Source organism: Onychomys torridus, chromosome 6 (assembly GCF_903995425.1).
Source record: "Onychomys torridus chromosome 6, mOncTor1.1, whole genome shotgun sequence".
In the NCBI taxonomy this organism is placed as follows: Eukaryota; Metazoa; Chordata; class Mammalia; order Rodentia; family Cricetidae; genus Onychomys; species Onychomys torridus.
The window spans coordinates 9,466,798-9,481,266 of NC_050448.1; the positions used below are offsets into that span (position 1 = coordinate 9,466,798).

The following is a 14,469-nucleotide window of genomic DNA, read 5'->3' on the forward strand; positions in this document are numbered from 1 at the left end:
GTGTGTGTGTGTGTGTTTAATGTTTATGTGTGCGCACATATGTGCACACATATGTGCACACACATATATATGAAGAAAAAAATTGTTAAAGAAAGCAAAATAAGACCTACATTAAGGCATGGTTTTGCTATGATTGAGACAAGTTCACAAGCTGCAGTCCCAGCCTTGGAAATCGGTAATATTCTCCAGGCAAGAGAAAATGAGCATGTGTCCAGACGGCGAACCTGCTTATATGATGCAGTAAAATCTGTTCCCTTCATTCATCTGGCAACTGACGGCACTTTCCATAGCTGATTGAGGGGTTTGCTGAGGGAAAATCGGTTTCTTCTCTCCAGGGATAACTTGTGTCCACGAGGTTTGCTGGAGTAGAGCAGTTCTTAGTTTCTTGTGCTTTAGTTCCCTTTGGATATGGTGACGCTTATGGATTTCCTTATTAGAATTAAATTTCAGATAAAGAACCTAATTATACAGAAACTTTAATGCAATTCTATTGTAATACATAATTTTAAACTGTGTCATAATAACAGCATGCTTCTTCATTAATATCTATATCTGAGAAGTACCATAATTTAGACCAGCATAAACAATTTTTCAAGATCTCTGCAAAAGTCTCATGATGTGAAAATGTCTAGTTCTAATGGTGACAAAAATCACAGTACAGCCATCATCAAAAGAAATCCTAAAATGTAGTTAACAGCCAGTGAAAATTAAAATGTGGACTCTTCCAGACAAAGTCACCTATTGCCCAGAATACCATTGACCCCAGAATCAGAACTCCATAAGAAACTGTTTCATTTTACAGATGAGCCAAGATTGCTCTTGGCTGCCTGAGATGACATTTAAATTTGTGATGCATTTTTACTGCTTGTAATATCTAGTATTTTTGTTTGCACTTATGAAGAAGTCCTTGGGGAAGGTTAAAAGTTAACACTTTGGGCTAGAATGCATTTGGCACATCCTTTATAAACCTTTATTAAGGGGATAAATAGTCCTCTCTACACACGCTCTATCCTCCCGGACCCCTGTCGGAGCTTGGAGTTTGTGTCTTTATCTAGAACACACCATCTGTCTTCTACAAGAGCACCCCAACTACCAGAAGAGTCATGTTTTCATTTTCGGTTGATGGTGAGACTATCAAGGCTAGGAAAGCTCACTTAAAAGAAAGTCATGGTCCCCAACTGAAGGCTTTCAATAGCATCTTGACTGAAGGCCTAATCACCCTTAGAGTCACCTTAAATCCTGCTGAGGACAGACATCAGCAAAAGTTTCTGGGTAAATGGCATCCCCCCACCAGCTTTACCCAGTTGCCTGCCTCACACCCCCAAATGGGTCATTCAAATGCAAAAGGAGCAGAAAGCCAAATAATCTCATTATCCTCCCATCTTCCCTTTAAAGGCACTAGAAATCTAAAGCTTGCCTGGCCTCCAATCTAGACATTACCACGGAGATGGGCTATCAGGGCAGAATACTTTGTGCAGAAGAATGCTCACCTCATCCACAGAAGGCCGTTAGCTCACATCCCATGTATCCATGGTGGTCAAAAGTACCTTTCCACATTTCCAAAAATCCCTTACATCATGGTTGAGTACTGAGAGGTGAAAATTAAACATAAAGTACAAAATATACAGGTAACACACTGAAGGAGGCCCCTCAGTGGTAAGAACTTCATGCTTGAGACCCTAGGTTCAATGCCTCCTGCACAAACAACAGATAGCCAACATACTGATTTTTTTTTTCAAAAAGAATTTGAATATGTTGACTAACCCAATTTTTATTTGGCCATAAAATTCTCATCTGTATTTAACACATGAGGAAATGCTCAGAGTCATACAGCCAAGTAGAGCAGATCAGAACTTGGCTGCTTACCACCAGTTCTTCCACAGGTCCCCTGTGCCATTCAGGAGCATCTGCAGAGCATTGGGCGGTTCTGGGCACCACATTTAAGCCATGTTCTGCCCTCCTTTTCTGAGCCTGACAGATGTCATTATCTTTACAGGTGCTGCAAGGTGCAGCCACATGCTTCTATGCTTTCATTGGCTTTGACATTATCGCTACCACTGGGGAGGAAGCCCAGAACCCCAACACATCCATCCCCTATGCTATCACTGCATCCTTGGTCATCTGCCTAACAGCATATGTGACTGTAAGTACCAAATGCTGATGGGATCCTCCTCATGGCCCTTTATATTTTATTGCTAAAGGTGGTTCTAGGGCTAAGGTGAAGGTTCAGTATTGTAGTGCAAGTTCAAGGATACGAGATCAATCCTAAGAACTCACACGAGAAGCAAAGTCTGGTATGGCTGTGTGTGCTGGTAATCCCAGCACTGGGGAAGCAGACAGACAGATTCCTGGGCTCACTAGCCAGCCAGCTTCACCTGCTTAGCAAGTTCTAAGCCTAGGAGAGACCCTGTCAAAAAAAAAAAAAAAAAGAGGTGGACGGTACAGTACCTGAGGAATACTTAAGGTTGTCCTCTACACAATTTGTACACACATCTGCACACCCTTACACACACTCACATTCACACATACACACACACAACAGCAACAAATGTGTCTGTAGGACTGACACCTCCTCTCTCAGGACATAGACTTCTCCTCACTTCCTGCTGGTGCTTCCTTGGCATTTCCTTGTGTTCCCTGTAGCTCTGCCTATCAATGACAAGAAGAAACTCAGGACCTCAAATTGTAAGGAAAGAAAAGCCCCAAGCCCTCACCTCAGCCCGTGCCTCTCACGTCTCCATCCCTACCCTTCCCTATGCCTAGGGACAGTGTGCAAGGAGTGGGCTGTCATCCAAGCTGCTCAGGTCATAGGCTGGCAGTAACAGGTGGCCTCTGTGCACAGTCCTCAATGCTCTTCTGTCTTTGGGCGCTTCCCGGCAATGGAGAGGCAAGGCTCCCACAGAGGCGGCGAGAGAACACACTGTCCTTGGGAGACACTCTGGAGACGAATGTACTTCTTTTCAGCTCGGTCTCCTAACACCAGCTCAAACTCACCCTTGGGGTTTCCCTCAGAGCGAAGCCTCTAGCCTGGTCTCCTCAGGACGCAGGAATACACTCCCACACACACTTCTAATGTTTCCTTCTCCGTCTTCATGGCAGAATTTCTCTCACAGAAATTGTTGGCCTCATCCAACACCTTCTTAGCTCCTAGGACCATCTGACCAGCCACCAGGACATGGACACTCCCTGGTCCTGAAAGTCTATCTGGGTCAGCACACTCAGGAAAAAAGACAGCATCCAGGGTGGATGCCACCCCTAAAGATTCCAATATGCTAATCTGAAGAAGCATATATGTCTAATGAGCTCAAAGTCATGGAAATTAAGAATAACTCAGGAAAGGGTACAGCCTATCAGACTGGCCAGCCCTCATTACTCCAAAAAAATCATCTTTAGCCATGACCTAAGGAATCCAAACCAAATGACGAGGCAAGAAAAACAAGATTGCCTATTGATGGTAATCCAGTTGCCCATCCCGACATCTTATGAATGAATGGGCCAATTATCACCTCCCTCCATGAACACACACTCAAGTGTCTTCTTATTATCCAGACCCTGATTATCCTACATTGTGGGAGGTGGCGGGGCAGGAGCAAGAGATCTCCTCTGCTCTGTCTGTCTCCGTCCACATTTTCATCAATCCACTCCCTGTAGAGGCTGATCCTGGCAGCACACACACAGCACACGCCATCACGGTTCCTTCCTTAAATAGCACTTTATAGATTGCAGAATACACTTGTGTATCTGCCAAGCCAGCAGCTTAACCCTTGCTGATCTGTGTGGCCAGAAGACTCTGAGATTTGCTGTGAGAATCAATCACACTCCTCCAGACACTCCACTGCATCCTCACAGGCAGTGTGACAAGAGTCAACCCTGAGGGCCACTGCCTTTCAGACTACCCAGGCTTTAGTTGTGCCTTGGGGACCATTTGATCTTGTGCTGGTCAGTAAACAGTCACTGTAGCACCAAGTTACTGGGCTGCCACGGCACATTCTGTCTTCCCTGGTGACCCACGGCTTCCCTGGGGGACCCTGGCTCCTGAGGAGCAGGCAAAGCAGTGGTCTGATGTGACCTCCATCCAGTTCAGGCTTTCAATGCCCTTCTTGGTGTCAGAGTTGTTTTCTACGCACCAGGGGGAGTCACGTGTGACTGCTGGCTGCCCTGTTTAGGGTCAATGTCAAAGAAATCAATTTTACAGCAAATCATAGAAAGGAAAGACAAGACCCCTAAGGAGTCTCCGGACAAACGTACCCTGGTTAAGTAGAGATTCAGTGGCTTCACAGAGCGCAACTGGGTCCATCCTGATGCCACAGTTCTCTGTCGGCCTGCATGACCCTCAGCACTAAGCCAAAGAGAAGAAATGAAATAGGAGACCTTTCTGTGACCTTGTCAGCTCATTGTCTCAAACACTCTCGGTGTTTTGACCTCTGAGGCTGGGAGTGAGAAGGAGGACAGATCAGAACCAGTGGGTCCTGAAGAAATAGAAATGAAGCCTTGTCCTTGTCCTGGTGACATAGGCCAGGGGATAAAGGTGCTTGCTGCCAAGCAGATATGAGGTGGATTTCCACAAGCCACATGACAGAAGAGAATTAACTGAGCTGCCCTAAGATGTGCTTCCGCCTGCACAAGCCACAAGCGCACAAGCGCAACCACACACACACACACACACACACACACACACACACACACACACACTCAAAAACACACAAATGCTTTATAAAAGAAGAGGAGGAGGAGGAAGAAGTGTGAGCTTTGACCTAATGGGCAGAGCACTTGAGGCCCTGGCCATGCACCTTCCATCTGGGGATGTCTCAGGATAGATCTGTTTCTGTGAGGCTTGAAATATCTGTGGGGTTTTCCTCAGATAGGAAAAGGCCACAGAGACATTTTGGAGATTACTCGGTCCCAACTACTAAGGGTGAAAGTAGGGAGCAAACACGGAGACCAAATGGTCTAAATAAAGCCACGCACCAGCTAATGGTTCCAAAGTGCCACAACAGCCTCTGCCTTCAGGTCAGGGTCACCCATCCATGCTGTCTGTCCCCTCTGCCTCCAGTCTGTCTTCTTTTGTCTTGACAGGTGAGCATGATCTTAACTCTGATGGTGCCATACTATGCCATCGACACGGAGTCCCCTCTCATGGAGATGTTTGTGGCCCATGGCTTCTATGCTGCCAAGTTTGTGGTGGCCGTCGGGTCGGTGGCGGGACTGACAGTCAGCCTGCTGGGCTCCCTGTTCCCCATGCCCAGAGTCATTTATGCCATGGCTGGTGATGGGCTGCTTTTCAGGTAAGGGTCCCCAGGAAATGCTTTCCACTCTGTTGCTGCTACCCAAGAGGACTGTCGCCCCCTGAGATCAGCTTGATGGCTGCCTTTTCTAAAGACTGACATCTTCTCAAAGTCGGGGTTCAAGAGCTCAGCCTCTGAAATGGCCTCTCAGATGACTCTAGGTCCTTCAGTCCAGAACCAAGGGATGTGAGCCCTTTCCCCTCTGCTGACATGCATTTCCCTTGTGGAGGCAGTCGGTCCAAATCACTGTGTGGAAGATGAGGGTATTTTCAGAAGGAAGAACTCAGGGGCATCTTAGGCCTGCCTCATAGTGAGACCTGGCTCCTTTCTCCAAAGCCCCCCTGAAGCTGAAAACATCCAGCAGTCCAAGAGGGGAGAAATCCTCTAATGATAACATGGTAATTGTTACAGTCAGACAATTATCAACACTGGTACAGCTGGGTGATCTGTGTACTGTGTCCAATGAGTGTACCAGGAATTAAAGAGCTAGAAAAGCCTTGACCCAAACCTTGCAGCTGATAAATGGTGGACCAGAACTTGAAACCAGAACTATCTGGCCTGAAACTCAGACTTGCTTTGCTTAATTGTGTGTGAGTGTTTGGCTTGTCTCTATGTACCACATGTGCATCTGGTACTTCCAAAGGCCAGAAGAGGGCGTCAGATCCCCTAGAACTGGAGATAGAGATGATTGTGAGCCGCCATGTGGGCGCTGAGAACTGAACCCAGGCCCTCAGGAAAGCAGCCTGTGCTCTTCACCACTGAGCCATCCCTCCATCCCTGATCCTCAGACTTTTCACAGTAGCAATGCTTTTGAAGTTCCAGCCTTTTCGGCAGCCATGGAGTGGTCTGTCTCCCACTGACCAAACTCGACATGTCCTTTTTCTCGGTCTCCAGTGCCTATCGTGGGAGGTCAGGCAGCTCTCAGAGGTGTCAAGAGAACAGGCTCAGGGGCTTTATTTCTGCCACTAGCTGTCACTTCCTGCAGCTTCACTGGGATGCTGGGTAGACCAAGGGGCTGAGATGGTGGAACAGCCCACAACTTCGCACATTCATAAGATTTCCTGCCAAAAATAAATAAATAAACAAAAAAACAAAAAGGAAAGACGCTATGGGCCCTGGCACACTGCACTGTTCTGTGTGATTCAGGGGAGAGAGACAATGGAAAATGGAGGAGGCAGGGCCGGGAGAGGAGAGAGGAGGGCAGAGGGGCCTCTTTAAGGCCACAGGGCCTGCTGCAGAGGGCCTGTGTTTTCACCCTGGTCACCTTCTCATCTCCGGTTGAACTTGGTCTGTGTCAACAAGCCTCTCCACTGGCATGCTGCTTTACCAACTCGATCCCTTTCCTCCTGCTGCAGGGCAGTGGGTCTCAGGTGTGAAAGCTTGAGGTGTCTTTTAAAGTACAGTTGGCTGGACATTACCTCCAGAAACTCTGATGTGGTAGGGTTTGTGAGCATGTTCCTTCCCAGTAAGAACTGGTAATGTTGCAGATTGACAAGTTTTCCAGCTTCCGTGTGGATTTCTGACAGACCTCCAAGAGCCAATCAATCCTTCCTGTCACATAATGAGTAGGACTCCTAGGCTTCGGGGTGTTTTCAAGGCTTCATGTCAAGGAATTAAAGTGAATTCTCTAATGATGTGGGACTAGTGTAGCAGACAAGTTCATCAGAAGGGCAGGGCAGGAGGGGTGCCCACACCAAGCTGTTGACATCGCAGTTCTAACATGCTGGTCTGTTAGAAGCAGTCAGCGTGGGTACTGTGACTCAACTCTCGGCTCACACCTTCCCTCCAGGTTCCTGGCTCATGTGAGCTCCTACACAGAGACACCAGTGGTAGCCTGCATCGTGTCTGGGTTCCTAGCAGCTCTACTCTCAATGCTGGTCAGCCTGCGGGACCTGATAGAGATGATGTCCATTGGCACACTCCTCGCCTACACCTTGGTCTCTGTCTGCGTCTTGCTCCTTCGATACCAACCTGAGGGTGACATTGATGGTCTTGTCAAGTTCCTGTCTGAGGAACACACCAAGAAGAAGGAAGGCATCCTGGCTGACTGTGAGAAAGAAACGTGTTCTCCTGTGAGTGAAGGGGAAGAGTTCTCCAGCCCCGCCACAAACACCTGTGGGGCCAAGAACCTGCCGTCCTTGGGAGACAATGAGATGCTCATAGGGAAGTCGGATAAGTCTGCCTACAATGTCAACCACCCCAACTACGGAACTGTGGACATGACCACAGGCATAGAAGCCGATGAATCAGAAAACATCTATCTCATCAAGTTGAAGAAGCTGATTGGACCCCGCTACTACACGATGAGAATCCGGCTGGGCCTTCCAGGCAAAATGGACCGGCCCACAGCAGCAACAGGGCACACGGTGACCATCTGCGTGCTCCTGCTCTTCATCCTCATGTTCATCTTCTGCTCCTTCATCATCTTTGGCTCCGACTACATCTCGGGCCAGAGCTGGTGGGCTATCCTTCTCGTTGTTCTGATGGTGCTGCTGATCGGTGTGCTGGTGTTTGTAATCTTGCAGCAGCCAGAGAACCCCAAGAAGCTGCCGTACATGGCCCCCTGCCTCCCCTTTGTGCCTGCCTTTGCCATGCTGGTGAATATCTATCTCATGCTAAAGCTCTCCACCATCACATGGATCCGGTTTGCGGTCTGGTGCTTTGTGGGTAAGCAATGTCCTCTGGAGCCTTGGGCGTCCCCTTTTTAAGATCTTGAACAGGCTTATCCCAACATTATGCCCTAACTGGACAAGACATTTCCATTCTTAGAGAAAGTGGGTTGGTTCTATAGACCGTGCTTTCTTCATTGGTCAATAAAGCCAGCGACCGCTGCTCTGCCTGATACGCTTTTGGTCATCGGTCCTGGAAGAATGATGCTCATCAATCCATTACTTCACTAAATGCCTAATTACTGAAAGTAATTCTCCTTGTGTGAGAATAAGTAGTGCCAGAAAAGGTTTTATTAAAAATGAATACCTGTTTAAAACGTACCAGAGGGAAGTATGATAGCATATGGGGGGGGGGGGTTGGCTCAAGTCCTCTTAGGCACCAAAAAGTATGGTCAATTATAAAAGAATTCATTGATCTTAATTGGACCAAATTAAACTAAAAGGTCAATACAGTCTGATTTTTTAAACAAACAAAGCCTGAGCCAAGTGTGGATTGGGGCATTATTTTTCTGATACAATTTTATCATTTTTTTTTACACCACTCAGTTCATTCTGGCTTTTGTAACTATTCAAGATTTTCCCCAAGGTCCTTGTGTTACCCTAAGAAATGCCAGTGGAAGGTGTCCATCTTGCCTTCATCCTTGCTGCCCTCCATCTGTCATTGATAGTGACCTAACTCTGTCAGAATCTCCATCACCCTTGTCCCCTGGTGTAAACCTATGCTGTTCTCAGAACTCACTCTCACTGACTTTAAGAAACCCCACACTTTCTCAAGAATTCTGATTTCACTTTGTGCTCAATTAGTATTGCACTTTTGCTCCGTGTTCGTCATATCCGGCCATTGCCAGTGTTTCTGAGGCAGCTGGGGATGGATCAGTATAACTTGGGAGGGGCATCTAAGCAAATTTAAAGTTCATTTGTGACTGTTCTTAAGTCCTTGGTAGCCCAGGGGGTCTCCAGTAACGAATTCTCAGCAAAGGAAGCTTGGCAGAGCAGGAGCATCGCACACACCAAGCATTTCCTGCCTAAAGCAAGGACAGCTCCACAGCTCAATTCATTGGGTGAAGGTGACAGACACTCAGTTGATTAGCAGCCTGTCCACTACTTGAGGCCAGGGGATGTAGGTGTCCAGTGTGTGCCTAGAACAGAGTGCCTTGGGACATGCTCAAGAAGTGTTTCTTAAATGATTGTGAAGTACTTTTTCAGAGGAGAAAAAAGTGAGATTGGCCAGAAAGCGCTTGGAGGAAATAGGATGTGCGGAGCCTGAAGGGAAGACTTAGTGAGATGGAGGCAGGAAAACCAGCAGCCAAGAGAAAGGGCAAGTTTCTCCCGGAGGTTCCCATTCTCCAGGCACGGTGCATCTTCCCAGAACATGCTGTCCAAGCTCTCGCTCTCTAGTTTAATCCTGTTAAGCTTTCGGGAGATTTCTCAAGAGGACTCCACTGGCTCATCAAGATTTTCTCCATCGATACGCTTTAGTAACAAGCTCTCCTCTCTTTACACACTTTTCTACTCTAGCTAGCCAATGGGAAGACTGCTCTGGACAGAAGGGACCAAAATGGGTAAAAGGATTTTAGTAATGTGGCTGTCAGGTGAATGAAGGCACAGATGTCAACACATGTGGAGAGGGTCATTGGCCAGGGAAGGCTGGGAGGGCTTCTGCATGCAGAACGGGGTCACTCATGGCCAGGTGCCCGTCCCAGGAGTCACACTGCAGTTCAGAGACTGTTTACATGAGCTTTCTAGAATAATTTAAAGTCCTAATCTTCCACACACAAAAACAAAAAACAAAAACTCCCTACGTGGGAATCCTGTGAGTTCACAAATGCTTTTGCTTAGGAAGACCCTGTAGATGATTTTTTCTTAATTTAAAAAGTGACAAATTTTTAAAGAAATTTTAAAGAAAACAAAAAAGTATTTTCTTTAAAGAAAAGAACAATTGATTCTTCTATACAAATCCTGTGGCTCATAGAAGTAAGTAACAATGTAGCACTATTTACCAGTTATTGTGAGGGATTTGCCTCACTTTTCAATCCTCATGGCAATCTCCCTTGCACATGGAGAATGGCGGCTCCTGCTTACAGACACACAGCCAAAATCTAGCAGAGCTGATTCTAAAAGGGAGTGCGGAGTCCCTTATCAGAACAAAGACATGACTTAGCGGTAGAGCGTGTGCCTGGCAAGTACAAGAATCTTGGGTGGCTGCCTAGCACCACAAACCACCCCTGAGCTCCTTAAATGAGAGACCTCCATCACGGCCACCATGCTAACTATGGTCCGCCACCACCTCTGTCCCTCTTGGTTTTATGGAAGAGTAAACTAAAGCTTCAAAAAGTTGGATAATACCAAAGTCAGCAGAAGAATGGGTTCTTTTCTCCAGTGTACCCCACTTCAGTTCTAGGACTCTTTTCACCCCCACCACCAGTCTCTGAAAGCCTCTCTTATTTGATCTGAATGTTTGGTGGGGATAAACCTGACAGTGGGCCTGCATCCCTGCCATATTATCTTGGTGCAGGCCCAGGCCTGGGCTAATGGTCTACTGGGGCTGTTTTGAATTCTGAATAATTTCTGTGCAAGAGACCCCATGTTTTCCTTTTGCAAGAGATTCACAAAATTATAGCTGATTTTGTATCCCATCTGTGGTTCTTGTGGCATCTAACAGTGCCAGTTTCAAATGGGAGCCCCATCCCAGCCTTGACCTATAAATTTAAAAACTTCACCTAACTTCCTGTAAACATATGGGTCACTCTGTCGTCTTTGAACTGATGGCTGTTGGGGGCACAGGAGAGAAAATGATGGAGAAAGTAATAATACTTATCTTCTGTTTTCTTCTTAAAGCTCTGAAGTGACTCATTGTCCACTGGCTTAGACAGGCTGGCTATCACACAGCAGAGCGCAATGGGAACCATCCCCAACTCAGGCTGCCCCACTTGTTATCAGACAGAGGAAAAACTCCCTGAGAGCCTCTTGCAATCTTGCTGATAGCACGACTACAAACTCCCTCAAGAAGCCGTTTCCCACTGACCTAGCTGAATGCCACACCGCAGAGTGGGCATCTGTGCTCCACAAGCACCCAGGGTCCGTGCACAGCCCACCAGCCTCATTTGGTATTGCTAATTTGTCCAAGCACCGATTCCATGCCAGCTGATTCCATGACTTTTGAAGGCACTTAAGTTACTAAGTTTCACCCAGAACAAAGATTGCCAACTCTGACTACAGATCAGAATACTCTGTGTTACTTCTGGGACAATCTAAACTCAGGCTTCCCCCACATAACATTATAATTCAATTGATTTGGGTGGTCAAGCATATAGTATTATTTTAGAGCTCTGCCAAGGAATTTTTAATGCGCAGCCAGGTTTTCAATAATCTATAACCTTTTAAATCAATACTTCTCAAGGTGTCATCTCAAACCATCGGCGCTAATATCACAGTGGACTAGCTAGGGTGCAATTTAGGACTCAACAAGCACTCCAGGTGATGCTAATTCATGCTCAAATTTGAGAGCTGTTGTTCTAGAGAGGAGACATTATCAAGCAGGGAAGGTAATTTAATTCCAAAATCTATTTTTCAAAAACAAAATTTCTCATGTATAAGTATATCCATCCCACAGCCCCAAGTTGGCTTATAAAAATATTTATGATCTTACAGAATTACAATAAATATCCCTCCTCTGAATTTGTGAGGCTTCCACTGTTTCTTCAGCTTATGCACAGTGTAACTGTCGTAGGAAGAACGGGGGAGATGTTTTTAAATGAAGTTTCTCATGAACTCTACCACTTCTTAGCAAATATCCATGGTTAAAGCTGAGTCATGAGAAGGATGATGTTCTGGGATCTGTTCTTGTATCCAGTCTTCCCTGAGTGCATCTTAAGCAGAGGATTTCTGTAACAATGTTTCGCTGCTCTTTGACCTTCAAAGAGCATAACTCAGAGTGAAAAGAAGCCCAAGGCCGGACAAGATTTCCCTGCACACACACTTCCCTTCCCTTTACACAAGAGGAACGATACAAGTAATCAATGTTCATTAGTCCCAGCAAAGTGAGCCCAAAGCCGTCTTGAGAGCCTTGTCCTTTCAGAGGATGCAGGCTGGTAGGAGCATGTCCAGGGGTCGACACTCTCAGGAACATGTTCTTACCAGGTAAGAACATGGCAAAGTGACATTTTCCACGGTCTCCTTCAGGCCTATTGTCTCCAGAGGGCTCATATTAAGAATTATCAGGCCGGGCATTGGTGGCACATGCCTTTAATCCCAGCATTTGGGAGGCAGAAGCAGGTGGATCTCTGTGAGTTCGAGGCTAGCCTGGTCTACAGAGTGAGTTCCAGGAAAGGCTCAAAGCTACACAGAGAAACCCTGTCTCGGAAAACAAAAACATAAAAACAAAACAAAAACAAACAAAAAAAGAATTATCAGGATTTAAAAAAAGAAAAAGAGGATGGCACACACCTTTAATCCCAGCACTCAAGAGGCAGAAGCAGACCCATCTCTGTGAGTTTGAGGCTAGCTTGGTCTACAGAGTTGGTTCCAGGACAGCAAGGGCTGTTACACAAAGAAACTCTGTTTCAAAAAGGGGGGTGATTATCAGGTAGCCTACTCAGTGGTACCTTTACCATGAGAATAGCCACATTTTCATTTATAATTTGTTCAGTCCCTCTGAGGAAAATGAAATTTTGACTTTAGAGTCAGAGAACAAACAGGACTTGGGATTTGGACAATGGGCTTCATGTGTTTTATGCCAGGATATAAATATTATTTTCTTCCTTCTATTTGTTTGTTGTGTTTGTTTGCTGAGGCAAGTTTTCTTATATCCAAAACTGGCCTCAAATTCTCCTGTGGCATCAGAATAACCTTGAACTCCTGAGCCTCCTTCCCCACATCCTTAGTGCCAGGATTACAAGCATGGTGAACCACCACACTTGGTGTATGCAGTGGTGGGAACCAAACCCGGGCCTTTGTGCATGTTAGGCAAGCACTCTACCTACTGAACCTCATCCCCAGTCCTCGAAATGTAATTATAAAGAGAAAGCATCACCTTTCTGGTCTTTGCCTGAGCTGCCATTTAAATACAATTGGAAAGTAATGGGAAGCAGCCATTGTGAGGGAAAGTGGAAGAAACGGGTGTGAGGCATCCAAATGCTTGCCTGCTTGCCGGTATGTTCCATAAATCCATCTGATTGGCACGCTTTGTGGTGGCAGAGGAGAAAACAGTCAGTAGTTTCCACACCAGTCATGCTCAGGAGAAAGAAACCAAGTCTCAAAGGCCTCACAGAGACGGCCACAGTCACAGTATCAGTGTGATAGTGTGATGCCAAACGGAGATAATATGGAGAGGAAGCTTCTCACCAGCCCTGTGCCTGCAAGCAGGGGGTACTGCTCTGGACACAGGAAGGGGCAAAGGAATCAAGGGGCTTTGCCACCAGAATCAGCCAAAGAATGGAAGGAGAGAGCTGTGGAAAGTGTGGAAGGCCCTGGAGCCAGTGTGTGGGTGCACATGGAACCAACTCCAAGCCACCAAGCCTGAGCGTTGGGCTTCTGCTCTTCAACACATTGGTGAGCTCCACCCACACTGTGGCATGTAGCTGTCATATTGTGACTGCTGGCTAGCCTCTACAGTGTCAATACACCACAAAGCAGACTCTGCTCTGTGTAGGCTGTCTCCATTTGGGCCTGATAAAACAGGCTGTTGTGAATATTCTTTTACACGTCTTTAGTAAGCAATGAACACAGTTTTCTTGAGTCTCTGTGAGATGTGAGATTACTAGTTCATAATATTAGATTTCTCTCTTACTGTAGCAGCTGTCCCAGCCATCATGTGGCTCAGATGAAGACAGGGTCCCCAGCTCTGCCTTACAGATTAGACACTGAACATAGTCATTTGACTTCGCAGAGATCGAGCCCCGCCCATCAAGCTGGCTCTTCCTGGCACACCACATCAAACAAACCTCACTGTTATTACAATCGACAGGGTTCACGGTGATATGTAAAAAAATAATCAGGAAGGAGGACCTGGTGGGGATTGTGGTGGGTGGGGTGGACACCTTCTCATTAACCATCCAGTCTCCATTCCTGCATTGGCAAATGTCTGTTTTGGAAAGCTGATCCCAGAGTAATCAAAATAAAAAGCCCTTTGGGCATAGTGGAGTACCTTAGCTATCTACTGCGGGCAGGGCTTCCTGCTGGAAAGTGCACCCCAGGAGGAGGCTGCTCCACCCAGCTGAGGTCAGGTGACCCTCCTCCTTTGAGCTCAAACACAGCTACACGCAGAGGACAAGGAGCTCCCTTGGGATGCTAGAGATCAGAGGCCCAGGGTTCAAGCCGAGTTTGTGTCTGTGGCACTGGCAATCTGCTGTTACTGTTCGCCACCCAGTTTCTTTTCAGGTTGAGTCTCTTTCCATCTCCCCGCAGAGGATACAGGGCTGCCTCCCCGGTCCTTACCCAGGCCTTTCATTTGAAAATCTAGAGCCCTGTGTTTGGCTTGCCCAGGGTGGAGCCGCATAAATTGGTCAGTGTTTAGT

The 14,469-nt window shown here is 46.7% G+C and overlaps 1 protein-coding gene across 2 annotated transcripts in view; it reads left to right on the forward strand.

Annotated features, from left to right (window-relative positions):
- Slc7a14 (solute carrier family 7 member 14) overlaps positions 1-14,469 on the forward strand; it is a 117,936-nt gene that overhangs the window by 95,043 nt on the left and 8,424 nt on the right. For both annotated transcript variants that reach the window (XM_036189448.1, XM_036189447.1), the window contains exons 5-7: positions 1,997-2,143; positions 5,077-5,285; positions 7,075-7,952. In XM_036189448.1, the coding sequence (XP_036045341.1) occupies positions 1,997-2,143; positions 5,077-5,285; positions 7,075-7,952 (1,234 nt within the window). The remainder of the gene's footprint in view (positions 1-1,996; positions 2,144-5,076; positions 5,286-7,074; positions 7,953-14,469) is intronic.